General features: G+C 37.6%; 2 protein-coding genes across 6 annotated transcripts in view; both read right to left on the reverse strand.

Annotated features, from left to right (window-relative positions):
• Positions 1-3,475: 3,475 nt before the first annotated feature.
• Positions 3,476-14,172, reverse strand: part of LOC137250409 (uncharacterized) — a 224,014-nt gene continuing 213,317 nt past the window's right edge. For all 5 annotated transcript variants that reach the window (XM_067783150.1, XM_067783149.1, XM_067783148.1 and 2 more), the window contains exons 11-12: positions 8,126-8,193; positions 3,476-8,056 (exon numbers count right to left, since the gene is read on the reverse strand). In XM_067783150.1, coding sequence (XP_067639251.1) covers positions 7,941-8,056; positions 8,126-8,193 — 184 coding nt within the window. In that variant the 3' untranslated portion in view covers positions 3,476-7,940. The remainder of the gene's footprint in view (positions 8,057-8,125; positions 8,194-14,172) is intronic.
• LOC137247726 (uncharacterized) lies at positions 8,259-13,861 on the reverse strand. Its single transcript, XM_067778686.1, has 3 exons — positions 13,842-13,861; positions 12,833-13,739; positions 8,259-8,276 (listed from the first exon to the last, which is right to left on the reverse strand). Exons 1-3 carry the CDS (start codon positions 13,859-13,861, stop codon positions 8,259-8,261), a joined length of 945 nt encoding a protein of 314 aa, XP_067634787.1.

The raw sequence follows: 14,172 nt of genomic DNA on the forward strand, positions 1-14,172 counted from the left end.
GAAGGCATTTTGCACTTTTTCCTCCACAAAAATAAATCAAAACAAGTAAAGGTGTCTAAGTTCGGGTGTAACCGAACATTATATACTCAGCGTGAGCTTCAATTGTACATTTCATTTCAGATAAATTACTTTTCTACATAACACGGCACCGCCCATTAAAAAAAAATGTCTCCCCATTTCCTCTTACAGTGAAACTTGATAAGTGAAATATCATTGATTCAAAACTATTTCTTGCTAAGTTATAGCTTATTTTAATCGTCCACGACCCTTTTAAAAATCTCTTATATAAAAGTGGGCGTGGTCTTTAAACGAGATCGTCCATTTTCTCTAGAAATATTTTCTGCTATATGGAAAGTTTGTGTACCCAATTTTATTACAATCCGTTAATTTTTCTTCGAGTTGTGGCTGCCGAAACATAGAAAATTGCTTAGTCATAAATTTGATTAAATTTGAAGTTTTTCCTATTTAGTGTTATAAATCCATTTGGGAAATGATATACCATTGATATAAAGCTCTTTTTTTTGCAAAGATATAGTTTATTTTATATATATTGGCGGCCACCGTGGTGTGATGGTAGCGTGCTCCGCCTACCACAACTTATGCCCTGGGTTCACACCCCGGGCAAAGCAACATCAAAATTTTAGCAATAAGGTTTTTCAATTAGAAGAAAATTTTTCTAAGCGGGGTCGCCCCTCGGCGGTGTTTGGCAAGCGCTCCGGGTGTATTTCTGCCATGAAAAGCTCTCAGTGAAAACTCATGCCGTTCGGAGTCGGCATAAAACATGTAGGTCCCGTCCGGCCAATTTGTAGGGAAAATCAAGCGGAGCACGACGCAAATTGGAAGAGAAGCTCGGCCTTAGATCTCTTCGGGGGTTATCTCGCCTTAAATTTTTTTTATAGCTTATTTTATTCGTTCACGGCCCTTTTAAAAATCTTTTATATAAAAGTGGGCGTGGTCCTTAACCGATTTCGTTAATTTTTGTTCAAAACATTCCTTATAGTAAAGGCAACCGCTCTGCCTCATCCGATTTCACTAATTTTCAATACTGATCTATTCTGGGTCCAGACAAAATAGTGTACCAAATTTGGTGAATATATCTCAATATTTACTCAAGTTATCGTGCTAACGTACGGGCGGACGGACGGACATGGTTCAATCAAATTTGTTTTCGATACAGATGATTTTGATATATGGAATATCTATCACGACTCCTTTATACCTGTACAACCAACCGTTATCGAATCAAAGTTATAATACCCTGTCTACAAGTAAAGCTGGGTATAGCAAGTAAGGACGGGGGCACTTTATAGCTTTCATGAATGGAGCTGCGCAAGAATCCTATCTCATTCGTAATATCCTGTATACGATATGTAATATATAAATATACTAGCTTTACCAGGCGCACTTTGTAACGCACGAGATCGAATGGACGTTGCGTTATTTTTTCTGTTTTGTTTGTTGATTCTTGTGATTATGATTCTTTAAATTGAATTGAATTTTGTACGCATATTTGGTGAAATTTTCTGTTAAAACATTTTATTCTTGTATCTTATTGTATCTTATTTTATATTATTGTATTGCTTTTACCGCTGATGATTGTTGCTTTGATTACATTCCGAAGAAGCATGACTGGTGAGCCAATTTTCAAAGTTGATATATGCGCAGGGATTCCTTTTGGTTCTAAGGAGTATAGAAATTCATTTGGATAATTCACAATTTTATCTTCATCTGCAACTGTGTCGATCGATTTACATTTCGTCACTTCACCAGGAAATTGATTTTGAAAGCGATCATTGATTTTGTTAACATGATCATTTTTGGGAGCTAAGATAGTTTATCGCATAGCCAAAAAAACAAAAAACATTTAAATTTAAAATTCTTAATTCTGAAATATGAAAAACTTTCGTCTTGATCGAAGGAACCTCGAGCCAAAATTTGGTGATGATCGAAGTATAGCAAACACGTTTTCATAGGGAACACACACACAGAATTTGATTTTTATAGAAGATGTAGATAGACTGAAGCTAAACAATTTTTTTAACAGCGGCAGATTACTAAACGTCCAAAAGGCATAACAGCTAAACTCAACAATGCAGTCAAACTTTAGGTGTTAAAATAACTTAAGTTTGTACGGCAGCCATAGTTTTTCCCCATTCCAAATTTTACTGGAGGTTTTAGCACTTAACGTCACATAGCTCCTTACCAATTTTAATTATCCTACCATTACGACATCCAGATATATGCAGTATAATATATTCCATTTGTATGGGAGGTGCCACGCCCCCTTTTCCCAATTCCATATTTTCTTGGTGGTGTTAAGGATTGACCTCAAATAAGTCCTTACTGAATTTCAATGTTCTGGCATGTATACCTGCAAAGTTATGCAGTACCAAAGATTCCATTTGAATGGGAGGTTCCACGCCCCCTATTTCCAAATTCCGCATTTTCTTGGTGGTGTTAGGGATTGACCTCATATAACTCCTTACTGAATTTCAATGTTCTGGCATGTATACCTTCAAAGGTATGCAGTACCAAAGATTCGATTTGTATGGGAGGTGCCACGCCCCTTTTATATATCGAAATTATTTTTTAGCCTAAAACCTTCCCGTTGATCGAAGGAACCCATAACCAAAATTTGGTGATGATTGATGTGTGGGAAATACGCTTCCATAGCGAACACACACACACACAGAATTTGATTTTTATATATATATGGCTTAACCGATTTGGGATTTCAAAATCAACTAACCATCATCTCTCCTTCCTGTATCTTTCCTAAAAATTTCATGGCAATCTGTCAAGCCGTTCTCGAGTTATGGAGTGACAATCAAAATGTACACTTCTTTTTATATATATAGATATGGAGCAGATGTACATAAGCGAAATTTTCGCTATATGTCAAATAGATAATGCTTATATCGGTAATCCTCACACGTTTCTTGTTGTATGCATGATATATCTATGACCATGCATCTTTACTGTACGACCGATCTATACAATTTTTTCATGCCGCGGCCGCCATGGTGTAGTGGTAGCATGCTCAGCCTACCACTCCGAGTGTCCTGGGTTCAGCTCCTGTCAAAGTAACATCAAAAATTTAGATAAATTTTATAAATTAGAAAAAGTTTTTCTAATCGGGGTCGCCCCACGGAAGTGATTGCGCAAACTCTCTGAGTGTACTTCTGACATGAAAGACTTTGCAGTCTTGCAGATGCCGTTTGGAGACGGCATAAAACATATAGGTGCCCTGCCACCAATTTGCAGGTAAAATTTAAAGGAGTACGATGCAAATTTTCATGCTGAATGTTTAGCACAAAACACTGATGGATCGTGGTTCGGATCATGAAATATCTAGAAATTATGAAATCCATCGACACGGACCGTAATCCGGTACTGGCAGCATTGCCTCATCGTGTGACACTCGCCTTATGCACCTCTAACAATTAAGCATTTCTTCACAAATCAGTTTGTTTTAAATAAATTTTATTGTATAATTTGTTATATTATTTACACAAGTTTGAATAATTAAATTACGTCTTATATTAATATAAAAGTTTATACAAAAATTAAAGAAATAAAGTAAAAAATTTACTATTGACAAATGCATGCTCATATTAAATTTATTATTTTTTTTAATATTTGAATGGTTGACGCGAATAATGGTGTAGATTAACTTTCAAATTGCTCAAATATCAGCCATGTCATTTACATGGATATACATCTACATTTGCGACTAAAAAAAGCTCATCGAAATCTATACATATTATTAGTGTGTGGACAAATAGTGCAGATACAAATCTTTTAGTACTAATTTTATGCACAACGTTTTTATAAGTGTAGATATAGTTATGCACTTAGCAGTCCATGCAAAGTTTAAGTGCATATGTATATACATGTAAAAAAACACACCTATTATGTTTTATAATGCATAAGAAAGATGTTTGTTCTTTTCTGAAAAATTATAATTTGCGCTTACATCGTTATTCCCGTCAACCATTCAATTGTATGTACAGTTCAATAGAATTTGTCCATATTTCAATATTTTTGTTTGTTTTCTGTAGCGCTACATAATTAATGTTAAATTTGCCGCAAATGGCACACTAATTAACAAATAAATATATATAATTTAAATGAATATCTAGAAATTAATTAACTATGTAAAATATTGCGTTTACTATGCTAACAACTATATAAATAAATTTAAGGTGATGTGTTGGTTGCGTATGGAGATTTATTACAACATTTAGAATGTTTATTCGCTATAGATTAAATATTCATATTTGATCTTTTTGATTAATTTGTATATTATGGACAAATCGATGAAACTTAAATGTAGAAAATATTAAACATCACCAAGCTGTTCATAATTTCTGAAATCAGGAATTGTACTGAAAAGAAAGTGCACAGTTTTAGTTAATTATTTCCCGTCGTGTATGTGTAGAGATCTAAGGACAATCTGTAACTGTCGTGTAAGGGCAAGAAATTCAAAATAAGGCAGGTTCCAAGTAGCGTCTGACAACTTTCTATTGAAATGCATTATTTCGGCTTTATTTATACACAATTTGGTCTTTGCACATTGAGTCAGATCTACCGCAGTACTGTAAAACAAAATCGCGTGAACTGTAACTGAAAAGAGGAAAATCTACCAAACTTCTCAAAATTGCAACGAATGGAACAGTACTCGATGAATGATATGCACAAAATGTCTGGGTAGCTTGAGCTCAGAAACAAATGAGCCCAGATCACGCATTCCGGAATTGTTGTATTTGTAATCGAATTTGGAAAAAAAAGTTTGATGACGTAGCGTTTTGGACTTTATCGATTTTCTAAATTTCTCTAAACTTTCGATACCAGTGCTCGGAGTATTTAAAATTGTTATATGCGATGTGGTTAGAGATAAATTTTCGAAGTATATTTTTTATTTCTTTTTGAAAAGCGGGCGCACAACTAAAACCTGTTTCACACAGAAACGTAATCGCATCACAATATTATTTAATGAAGTAATTAAGCTTTTCTTTGCACACAGGACCACTTGTTTCATTAAGCGAACAACTGTCAGCAGCCCCAAAAGTATATTACGCTTGTCCACAAAAAAAAAAAAAAAATGGATATAGTAACGTTTCCTCCTTAATAAATACAATCAAAATAAAAAGCATGCGCAACTTCTTATAAATGTGCCCACTTTACAAAAACCAAATTATCTTTTGCAGCGAAAATAAAATTCTGAATTTTTATCATGTTTTTCTATTTGTTGTAAATTATTGAAAATAATTTATTTTTAATTATCATTAATTACATTGACAATAACATCCGAAACACCAAGCAAACCCGACTAGATTTTTCACTTCATTAGGCACATAATAAAGCAATAATGGGATTATTAATAATTTGTATTTTGTATATAAGATCGAGTTGAATAAGGGCTTTAATGTAGAAAGCTTGACTAATTATTTCATTAAGCCTCTGTGTGAAATTGGTGTACCATCAATTTTCTTTGGTGGCTTGGTAAACCCTTCGATTGTGTTTCTGCCATGAGAATTTTCTCAGCAAAAAAGTCATCTGTCTTAGCAGATGCCGTCGTAGTCGGTCAAAAATATGTAGGATGACCAATTAATGGGAACAACTAAAAATGGCACACCACATAGTGGAATAGAAACGGGCTCAATCTCAATCGAAAATATATCGGCAAAAAATATTATTATTATTATTTTAAAAAGATGTACAGGATCATACTTAACAGCCAACTAAGCTGCTTGCGGCTTACCATTCAAATTTCATCTTCTTGTAAACGTGTACATGATTGTAGAATTGCATAAATTTTTTTCTGTGAGAAAAATCAAGCTTTTCTGTTTTTAGAAGATCTTTTAATTGAGAAAAAAGAACTCATCTTTTACTATTGACTCAACGTACTTCATTTTTATATAAAACTAATGAAGGGCTGTATATTGAATTTTGGCAGGACTTAGAGGTCGCATCCAGACACTTTTTCTTTTGTTTACATTTAAAACTTCTATTCTCATTCCGTCCGAAAACATACAAAAAACGGTGGGTAAAATGTGAGCAAACATGTCTTAATATACGAACAATGAATTTATGCCAAACAAGATTTTAGCAAATCGTCTTATGTAAACGATCAGCTTTCCATTCGTATGCAATGAGAACTTCGAGGCAACGATATTTGGTGGTATATGATATTAGCCGTGTTTTGTTTTACATAAAAAAGGCTTATCATCACTTAGATAATGTTAAGGAGACTCAATTATTGAAGACTTGCGGCAGTGTTTTAAATAGCTCGCTACAAAACGGGTTGTACAGAGACAAGAACGCCTGTTGGCTATTGGTATAACCTATAGCTGAATCGGTTGCGATGAATCCTGGACACTAGGGTGGCTACAAGGTATATGGTGAATATTAATTTTTATTCTATCTTTCGGGGCACCCTCCTAAAATATGCCAATAGATCAGAAAATGATTGTTGCAAAGTTTCAGGCCGATCAGGGTGGCCGCATTAAGATTAAGATGATCGAATAAATGCCAAATACTGCTAAAAATAACCGTTTTATAAAAGTATTATTCAGCTCAAAGTTAATACAAATAAAATCACCTATCGGATGATATACGAGTGAAGTTCCTGGCATACATATATGGTTTCGCTTTTACTGACGAAACACTAAAATGTTTTCTGAAAAATCGCTGGTTTTCCTAACTTTGACCTTAATGAGGCACGTGTTAACATTATCAGATTGGCCTGAAACTTTGCAATAATCATTTTCTGATCTATTGGCATATTTTAGGAGGGTGCTCCGAAAGATAGAAAAAAAATTTAAAATCACCATATACCTTGTAACCACCCTACTGGACACACACACTTTACGGTCACAGAACTTGGGAATAGTGCAGAGATAAAATGGAGAGACACATCTCAGTTGCTAAGTATAATACATACTGAAATTTAGCAGTACCAATTTTCAGCGCAACAATTATAAGGTTTTCAACTCGGCCCAAGTACATATGTATATCTTTGAGATAAAAAATGTAGTAAGCAATTAACTCTGATTGAAATGAATTCTGAAAACGCGTCAGCAAAGAAACACGTCGTCAAAAGCGTGACGTCACGCTGAGAAAATGTATTTGCTCTCATTTTCTAATTCTAGATCTTGTATAGTTGGTTAATGACTTAAACTTTCCATACCGATAAAAAACTTAAAAAAATATACGAAAAACGAAGATTAAATTTCTTGAAAAAGTATACAAAAGCAGGTCCAAGCTGATAAAAATAAAACTCTGTGCAAATTAAGCTATTAACGTTTCTGCTTCCTTTCTTTAGTCATCAGCTAGTTCAAATATGCTTCTTAAAGTTAGAAGAAAATTGAAGGGGAAAAAGTGCAAGCTCGTCGAATTACAAGCAAAATAAGGTGTGCACTTTCTTTTCGGAACAGTCCTTAACAGAAGAGGAAAATATGTATGTAGCGAATGATAGAAAAGAAACAGAGGCTGCACACAAATATTTCATATTATTTTGATTAGCTTTTGTGCAAAAACTAAAACTAATTAAACTTGAACTACTTTAAAAACTAAAAAAAAATTTTTTAAATATAAATAAAAGCTTCATGTCAACATCTGAATAGTTACAGGACAACCTTTTGACTGCTTGTTTTGTCTATATAAACCATGCAAAACCTATGTAGGTATGTAAGTATGTATTCGAAATCAGTGCAAATAATATCTAACATAAAATTATAAACTTTTTCATAATTTGCATAAAATTTTTACTTAGCTTAAATTGCACACAACAAAACTTTTTATTAACTTCTTATTTTAGTTAATATTTGTAATAACGTTGTTCGTTGTTAGTTTTATAATTTTGTTTTGGATTTGAGCAAATTTGTGTTTGCTTTCCTATTTTACTGCTCCACATTAATGGTTATCACCATAATTGGTCAATAATGTCCCGCATTATGTCTGTGATGTTCTCGCCTGCCAGCTGATTGTTCTCGGTACTCGCCGTTACGCGAGCTACTTTTGTGATGATGATGATGATGGCGTTTCTTTTCGCCTAAGTTATAATTTAAATAAAAAAAAAATTATTTATTATCGTTACACTTTTGATGATTGTTAGTATTACCTTTTAGGCATACATCGGATACCACCATTTCAGAGTTCTCACGCATACCGTAATTATCGCGACCGATGCTAAAAAGAGAAAGAATCAAGTCAATAAATTGGCAAACATTACTTTTGTTTTTTGTATGCATCCATTATGGCAAGTGTGAATTCTAAAAGAAGGTATCGTATACATCATTTATACATATTATATCGAATTTAATTAAGTACCCGTGGTGTGATGGTGCTACGCCTACAACACCGAAGATCCTGGGTTCACGCCCCAGGCAAAGCAACATCAAAAATTTTAGAAATAAGTTTTTTTCTATTAGAAGAAAATTTTCTTAAGCGGGGCTGCCCCTCGGCAGTGTTTAGCAAGCACTCCGTGTGTAGTTCTGCATTGAAAACCTCTCAGTGAGAACTCATATGCCTTGCAGATGGCGTTCGAAGTCGGCATAAAACAAGTAGGTCCCATCCCAAATTGGAAGAGAAGCTCGGCCTTAAATCTCTCCGGAGGTTATCGCGCCTTACATGTATTTATTTTTTTCTGTTAACGTTCGAATCTCTGAACTGTCGAATAAATAACTCAAATATTCAGTATAGCAAAATATTCTTTATTTAGACTACTTTGGTAGAATGTAGTACTTCACAATTATCGCGTACTTCACTTATACACAGTTAAAATCAAACTGATTCATTATTCCCCAGCTTGCGCTGCTTTTAACTGCTCTGTTATATATTTCGAATATCTTTCCTAAGGTCTTTAATTTTTGCGAACAGCTGCTTATTTATTTCTTCTTTATATATCCGGTATTCACACTTGTCTTCTAGTTATGTATGCATATGCGTGTGTGAGTTATAACTTCTGCTCTTAGCTGCTGCCTACATGTATGTATGTGAAATATTCTCTTAGCTGTTAGCTTCGCTGTTTACATGTATCTGTGACTGCTTGCTTTACCGTTGTTGTGCAGCATAGTTATGTATCGAAATGCTAATATTCGCCACAATATAATATTTGAACCTGCCGCTCTTTCTTCATTCATTCATATTGTCAATATATTAGGATAGGTTAGAGCGGTCACCCCAAGCAGTTGAGCACACTTGGGTCGGTTTGCCGATTTTGATGTCATTGAATGAGCTAAAGCTCTTTCTTATCTGTATATATATATAAAAGTAGGTATTGATCGGGTTGCATCCGTAGCGGATCGACTGATAACACCCAAATATGAAACACCCACTAGAAACTATCCAGGGATGGTCATAGGCTGAAAATAAGATACATAAAAAGGGTGTGGCACCGCCCACACAAATGGAATCTTTGATACTGCATAACTCTGGATGTAGGAATGGTAGAATAATGAAAATTGGTAAGGAGCTACATGACATATTAAGTCCTGACAGCATAAGTAAAATGTGGAAAACACGGCTGCCATACAAACACAGGTTATTTTAACACCCACATTTTTACTGCTGAGTTGGATTTAGCTAATATTCCTTTAGGGGGTTTAGTAATCTTTTGGTGTTTATAATCTTTGGGGTTGGTATTTTTGTATGCGCCTCTCTGCTGAATTTGATATTACCTGATGCAAGAGCAAAGAGGAAGATCGCTGTGGCGGTTGCTTCCCCATGAATGACGGATACTCTTTAGTGTGGTGGACGTACAACGTACTCTCACATCTGGTATACCCATGTGCCACATAAGCAGAAAATTAAGGCAAAGTGAGGTTCTAAAGACATCTAAACATACAAACAGTCGCTGGATGCTTAAGGCCGAACCCTTACTTCAAGAAACGGAAATTTGGGCACCTTAAAATGTGGATGTTAATATAATTACGGCCAAAATCAAAGAAAAACTACAAGGGACCGAGTCAACTTATCAATCTTTTGACACAGTCGTGGAATAAGCCCAAGCTGCTCATTATCCGGTTGAGTTTCTTAGCTCCTTGGAGCCATCAGGAATTCCTCCTCATCGATTGACCCTTAAAAAGGGTCCTTAATAATTATACTTCATAACTTGGATCCTCCGCTTTTATGTGGTGGGACAAGGCTTATCATCACAAAGCTTTTACCGAATGTCACTGAAGCAATTAATTTTATCCGCAAATTTCGAAAACTACAAAGTAGTAAGCGCTCCACTGATACCGACAGATATGGCTTTCCATTTTAAATGCCTCCTTTTTCCTATTCCCATCAAGAAAGCCCAAAGACAGTCATTAGCTGTAGCAAGTGTCAATCTTCTCATCAATCAGCTCATGTCCAGAGTAGGCTCATCGAAAAATCTTTTTATTTATACTACAATTAATATATCCGATGGGTTTCAGCTATACTGAATTTCGCAAATGCACAACCTTTAAAGAAGTTAAAAATGTGTTTCGTTTATTATGCACACTTTTATAGAAACATGGGGTAAAACCTAAGGGCATAACGTTGTCAATAATAAATTTACACTCTTGATTTTTTTTAGAAGCTAAAAATGTTTCAATTTTTTTTAAGGTTTCTTAAACTTTTTGCGTTCGTTTTTAAAAGAATTTTTCGGTTTAAAACGTTTCGCTCAATTAAGTTTTAAATTTAAACCCGATGAAATATGGAACCAAAGTTGCAAATTGGGAGTTTTTTAAGTTAGATAAAAAAAGTTTGAGAAATTGCCTTAAATTCTGAATGTTTTAAAGTTTTTTCTACTCATAATAACAACCTTACTCTTTCCCATTGGGTTGTTACAGCGATTGTAAGCCCTATTCTATACTATGGAGTTCTTGTATGGTGGAAAGCCACACAAAAAACCACCTACCTCAAAAAATTGGGGGGGGGGGGGGGGGTATGCAAACTATCAATGCTTAGCATTACGGGAGCCCTGAAAACAACCCCGACGGCTGCACTGTATGCCATTCTGCACATTTCACCTGCAGACCTGGTAGCAAAGAACATAGCATTAACAACTGCTCCAGGCTCGGCGCCTCGGGGCAGCTTGAGCGCCGACCATATGGCCATAGTAGTATAGCGTCATTAATCACAAGACGAACAGACTACCTAATTCCCTATCTGCGCTACGAGGGAGATCTTAAGGTCACAATAGAGGTAGACGGTTAGCGAAAGGGTGCTCAAATGGCGGACGAGGCGATACATCTGTAACCAGATGGTTCCAAGTAGTGGAAGGAGTAGGGTCTGCGGTATATTGTGCTGATCTAGAAATAAATAGATCCTACATGCTGCCGGATTACTATAGCGTTTTCCAAGTGGAAATATTAGCCGTAACCAAAGCAGTAGAAACCCTGGAAGAGAATAGATTAAGCTGCAACCGTGGTAACTTGTATATTGACAGTCAACAGCAATTAAGGCAATAATCTCGCATAGCTTACTTACATACTTACTTAGTTGGCGCTTAACCGTCTAAACGGTTATGGCCGTCCAACAAGGCGCGCCAGTTGCTCCTTCGCTCCGCGAACCGGCGCCAATTGGTCACAGCAAGGGAGTTTAATTCGTTTTCCACCTGGTCCTTCCAACGGAGTGGGGGCCGCCCTCTACCTCTGCTTCCATAGGTGGGTTCCGATAGAAACACTTTCTTCGCCAGAGCATCATCTTTCATTCGCATAACATGGCCTAGCCAGCGCAGCCGCTGCGTTTTAATTCGCTGGACTATGTTGATGTCTGCGTATAGCTCGTACAGCTCATCATTAAATCTTCTTCGGTACTCGCCATCGCCAAGGCGTAGAGGTCCATAAATCTTTCGAAGAACTTTTCTCTCGAACACTCCCAAAGCCGCTTCATCTGCTGTTGTCATGGTCCATGCTTCTGCCCCATATATCAGGACGGGTATGATAAGTGACTTGTAGAGTATGATTTTCGTTCGCCGAGAGAGGACTTTACTTTTCAATTGCCTACCTAGTCCAAAGTAGCATTTATTGCCAAGATTGATTCTTCGCTGGATTTCAGTGCTGATGTTGTTGCTAGTGTTGATGCTGGTTCCCAAATAAACGAAGTCTTTTACTATTTCGAAATTTTGGGTGCCAACAGTAGCGTGGTTGCCAAGGCACATATGCGCTGACTCTTTGCTCGATGACAGCAGGTACTTCGTTTTGTCCTCATTCACCATCAAACCCATCTTTACCGCTTCTTTTTCCAGTTTGGAGTAAGCAGAGCTAACAGCGCGGGTGTTTAGGCCGATGACATCAATATCATCAGCATATGCCAGTAATTGCACGCTTTTATAGTATATTGTTCCAGTGCGGTTAAGTACTGCAGCCAGTATAATTTTCTCCAGCATCAAGTTAAAGAAATCGCACGATAGGGGGTCACCTTGTCTGAAACCTCGTTTAGTTTCGAACGGCTCGGAGAGGACCTTCCCAATTCTGACTGAGCTGATGGTGTTGCTCAACGTCATTTTGCACAGCCATATAAGTTTTGCGGGGAAACCAAATTCAGACATAGCGACATATAGGCAGCTCCTTTTCGTGCTGTCGAAGGCGGCTTTAAAGTCGACGAAGAGGTGATGTGTGTCGATTCTTTTTTCACGGGTTTTTTCCAAGATTTGGCGCATTGTGAAAATCTGGGCAATGGTAGATTTACCAGGTCTGAAGCCGCACTGATAAGGTCCAATCAGCCGGTTCACGGTGGGCTTCAATCATTCGCACAATACACTTGAAAGGACCTTATATGCGATATTGAAAAGGCTGATTCCACGATAGTTGGTGTATTTTCCAGTATCCCCCTTCTTGTGGACTGGGAAAAGAACACTTAGATTCCAACCGTCGGGCATGTACTCTTCCGCCCATATTTTGCTAAGAAGCTGCTGCATGCGCCTTACCAACTCCTCGCCGCCGCACTTGAATAGCTCCGCAGGCAATCCATCAGCGCCCACGGTCTTGTTGTTTTTCAATCTGGTTATTGCTATTCTAACTTCGTCATAATCGGACGGGGGGACATATATTCCATCATCATCGATTGCGGGATCGGGTTCTTCATCTCTGCGCGGTGAATTGCTGCCTCCATTTAGCAGAACAGAGAAGTGTTCCCTCCAAAATCTAAGCACTCTCTGGACATCAGTTACAAGGTCGCCGTTTTCGTTCCTACAGGAGTTTGCCCCGGTCTTAAAACCTTCCGTCTGTCGCCGTATTTTTTGGTAAAATTTTCGGGCGTTATTCCTGGTGGCTAGCAGCTCAAGCTCCTTGCACTCACGCCTTTCTGCTTCTGCTTTTTTTTTCCTGAAAAGGCGTCTCGCTTCCTTTTTCAACTCACGATAGTGTTCACACACTCCTCTTGTAGCGCTCGCTTTTAACGTAGCCTTGTAGGCAGCGTCTTTTCTTTCAGTTGCAACGCGGCATTCTTCATCGTACCAGTTGCAATTCCGTGGTCGCCGGTGACCAATTTTTTTCTCGGCGGCAGTACGAAGTGCTTTGGAAATATGCTCCCACTGCTCCTGTATTCCTTCAGGATGAGTTGTGCTCTCAGAAAGCAGGTGTGAGAGTCGAGTTGTGAAATCATTGGCAGTCTGTTGTGATTGAAGCTTTTCGACGTCTAGCTTCCCTTGCGTTTTTTGTTCCTTGGTTTTAGCCGCGTTGAGGGGGGTGCGTATTTTGTCTGCAACGAGATTATGGTCCGAGTCGATGCTAGGTCCTCGGATCCTGCTCACATCTAAAACACTGGAGGCATGCCGTCCGTCTATCACAACGTGATCGATCTGATTGCGAGCATTTCGATCAGGAGACAGCCATGTAGCTTGATGTATCTTTTTATGTATGAACCTCGTGCTGGATATGACCATGTTTCGAGCACCGGCAAAGTCAATCAGCCTCAGTCCGTTAGCAGAAGTTTCAATCTCGCATAGCACAGCACCTAAATGCGTGTTAGAGTGTAAACAGTCCCTGGAGAGAATATGGACAGGGAGAAACGTACATCTATATTGGGTCCCAAGGCATATGGGAATAGATGGGAATGAAAAAGCGGATGAACTAGCTAAAAAGGGTGCATCCCTTGAAGCTTGCTCCGCAGACGTCCCTATTAGACTGGGCGAGATTAAGCGAAGGCGAGAGGTGCACATGATCGACCAAGCGGGAAAGGCGTGGGTTCAAGCGC

This window comes from Eurosta solidaginis, chromosome 4 (assembly GCF_040869045.1).
Source record: "Eurosta solidaginis isolate ZX-2024a chromosome 4, ASM4086904v1, whole genome shotgun sequence".
Classification (NCBI taxonomy): Eukaryota; Metazoa; Arthropoda; class Insecta; order Diptera; family Tephritidae; genus Eurosta; species Eurosta solidaginis.